General features: G+C 42.4%; 1 protein-coding gene across 2 annotated transcripts in view; it reads right to left on the minus strand.

Moving 5' to 3' along the window:
- Nucleotides 1-2,867, minus strand: part of rapgef2b (Rap guanine nucleotide exchange factor 2b) — a 115,172-nt gene that overhangs the window by 81,071 nt on the left and 31,234 nt on the right. For both annotated transcript variants that reach the window (XM_008293335.1, XM_008293334.1), the window contains exon 3: nt 776-832. In XM_008293335.1, the coding sequence (XP_008291557.1) occupies nt 776-832 (57 nt within the window). The remainder of the gene's footprint in view (nt 1-775; nt 833-2,867) is intronic.

Raw genomic sequence — 2,867 nt, forward strand, 5'->3', positions numbered from 1 at the left:
ACACACTCTCTCTCACACACACACACGGGATCAGAAGCCAGAAAAAGGGACAATTCACCCTCTCTAGCCCCTCGAGATGCTGACAGAGTTAATTAACTGTCTTAATTCTCACCATGGGTGTTTGGAAGACGTCAGTGTGTGACAGCAGTCACACACCGTGTGTGTTTTCTGCTTAACGCAGTTGTGGCAGCCTTTCAAACACACTCAGAAGCTGTCTGGAAGCTGTCAATACAGCTTTCTGATCAAATTAACCCTCCACAACACATAGCTCAAAGGAGAAAGCATGTGAACATTACCGCTAGCTTTCTCCACACTGAAAGAAATGCTTTTAGGAGCTGTTATAGCTGCAATTTTCCTTTGTCAATTTAGTCCACAGTGAATTCTTGAATCAAGCTGAAATTAGACTGCATTTTCCTTTTAGGTTCTATTTCTTGAGCTGTGCTATAGCATGGTTTCGGGAGGCGACATTAAAAAACACACATACAAAAACTCCCATATGGGAATTGTCTAACTGCTTCTGCGTGTTATGGACATTTGTTTGTATTTAAGTTTCAGGTCACTCGGCTGTTTACAGCTCGCATGTTTCAGGTCATTAATCACTCCGAGTTAGAGCGTGAGGCAGAATGACAGAATTGAAATATTGTTACATCGGTTGCCTGTTTTCCTGCTGTGTTCATTTGCTGATTGAGGCGTAAGTATTTGACCAATATACCATCGATATCCATTTACACAAAGCCATCCACACCCAAGCAGGTCCAGACATTGCAGTACTTACTAGTAGAGCACTTCATTAGCCTCGTGTCTTTCGTATCGCACCGTCTCACACATTATCCTGCAGGGACAGAGAAGAAAAGGAGGGGAAAGTGTCAGTTAGAAAACGACAAGCAGAAATGACTTAATTTCAATAGTAGGTTGGTTAGAAATGTCACAGAAATGACAAAAAATAAGCCCTACAATGGGTGTAGATTCAAATACCCAATATAGTAAGCAAAGGTGTTTTAAGATTAAATACTGTCATACATTTTAGGGTCAAGCTACAGCTGGTGATTTACTACATTTAGCTATCATCATTGACAGGCAGTCATGTTGTTGCTGCAACACGTGGCTAAAATTGGGGTTCTGAATGCTTGGATTGGGTTGTGTTGCTGCCCCAAGTGAAGGAGTTTAAGCATGGCGGGATCTTCTTCACCAGCAACGGTAAATGGAGTGCGACAGTTTGGTGCAGCATCTGCAGTAATGTAGGAGTTTACTGGACTGTCCTGTTGAACAAGGAGGTCAGCCAGAGCACAAAGCTCTTGATTTACCAGTTGATCTACGTTCCAGCTCTCATGTATGGTCATCAGCTCTAGGTGACAACCTAAAGACGGAGATTGTGGATATATGTGGGTAAAATGAATTTCCTCTTCAGGGTGATTGGGATCAGGCTTAGAAAAAGGGTGAGGAACTCGGACATCCGGAATCTTCACATCCAAAGGAGGCAGCGGAGGTGGTGTGGACATATGATTAGGATGCCTCCTGGTGTGCCTTCCTTTGGAGGATTTCTGGTGATGTCCAACTGGGAGGAGACCCTGGGGTAGACGAAGAACTCGCCAGAGGGATTACATATCTCATCTGGCTTGGAAACGCCACGGGATCCCCCAGGAGGAACTGGAAAACGCTGCTGGGGAGAGAGACGTCTGGAATGCTCTGCTCAGCCTGCTCCCACCACGACACGACCCCGCATAGACGAGAGATAACGGATGGAACGGATGAACTGCTAAATGCATTTAGAAATGTTGAGAAAAGCGTGGCTGGTGAGAAGAAAGCAAAAGTCACATTAACAGCAGAGCAGGAGGGTGGCTGCATTGCCTTATGGTCGGTTGAGGTCATTGTTGAGGGGAAGTGTGCGTCTCTTTTGTGGGCAAATAGGACATATTGCATAACAACAACAAAAAAAAATTCTTTATGCTACAGTTGGAAGTGTCAGATCTTTCATTACCTTTCCTTTTATTGTGCCTTATAACTGTTGAAGGAGCTTTATGTTTTCATAGCCACACACTGCACAACAGCCTCTCCCTTTACCTTAGAGAATCAAAATTGCTGGGCTTTTCTTTTAAAATCTTCTTTTTAATTTGTATCATCCTATGTTAGTTTTGTAGCACGATACGAAACTTAATTTGGTGCAACACAATCACAGTTCCACTCATGACACATAGAAGCCACCCTGACGAAACCAAGTCCTGTATATCTGGTCACTAAGCACCTCCACTGTAGCAGCTAGAGGTTTAGCGTTTTTGCTTAAGGGAAGCAAAACAGCAGTGAAAGTTTTCTTTAGGATTTGTAGTATTAACCTCAGAGCCTGTATATACCTCTGCTCCCTCAAAAACCAGATGTCCTGTATTTAGGTCGGTTAAACATTAACAGCGCAAGGATTAGATAACCGATTAATCATACATTAGTTTTCTGTTCTAAAATTAACTACAGAGTCATTTGTGACCCCACAATTCACATTAGTGAAAGTTTGTTAAATTTCCCACAGTCTGATTGTGCTAAATGAGAAATATGTTGTGATTTTTCAACCCTAAATACAACTCTTAAATCTGGCATATGAGCAATTTTTTTCTTTTCTTTGAATGAGTTCTTTTATAGGGGTAAATAATGGGTCTCTGATTTTGAAATGAAACCATTTTTCTCTGCTTAAAGTGTGAAAAAGTCCTCCATATCAGGCTTTCCCCAGACGCCTTAAGAGAAGACAAGTTGCCTGAATATTACAGGCAGGCAAACATAGTAAACAGTAACTGATCAAAACGCAAAAGGCTTCAAAAATAGCTGGGGGCGGACGTTGTGTTGCAGCCCCTTTGCACAAGGACTAAAAAACAATCCCAGCT

The sequence above is a fragment of the Stegastes partitus genome, unplaced genomic scaffold, assembly GCF_000690725.1.
Source record: "Stegastes partitus isolate 25-593 unplaced genomic scaffold, Stegastes_partitus-1.0.2 Scaffold875, whole genome shotgun sequence".
NCBI classification, from domain to species: domain Eukaryota; kingdom Metazoa; phylum Chordata; class Actinopteri; family Pomacentridae; genus Stegastes; species Stegastes partitus.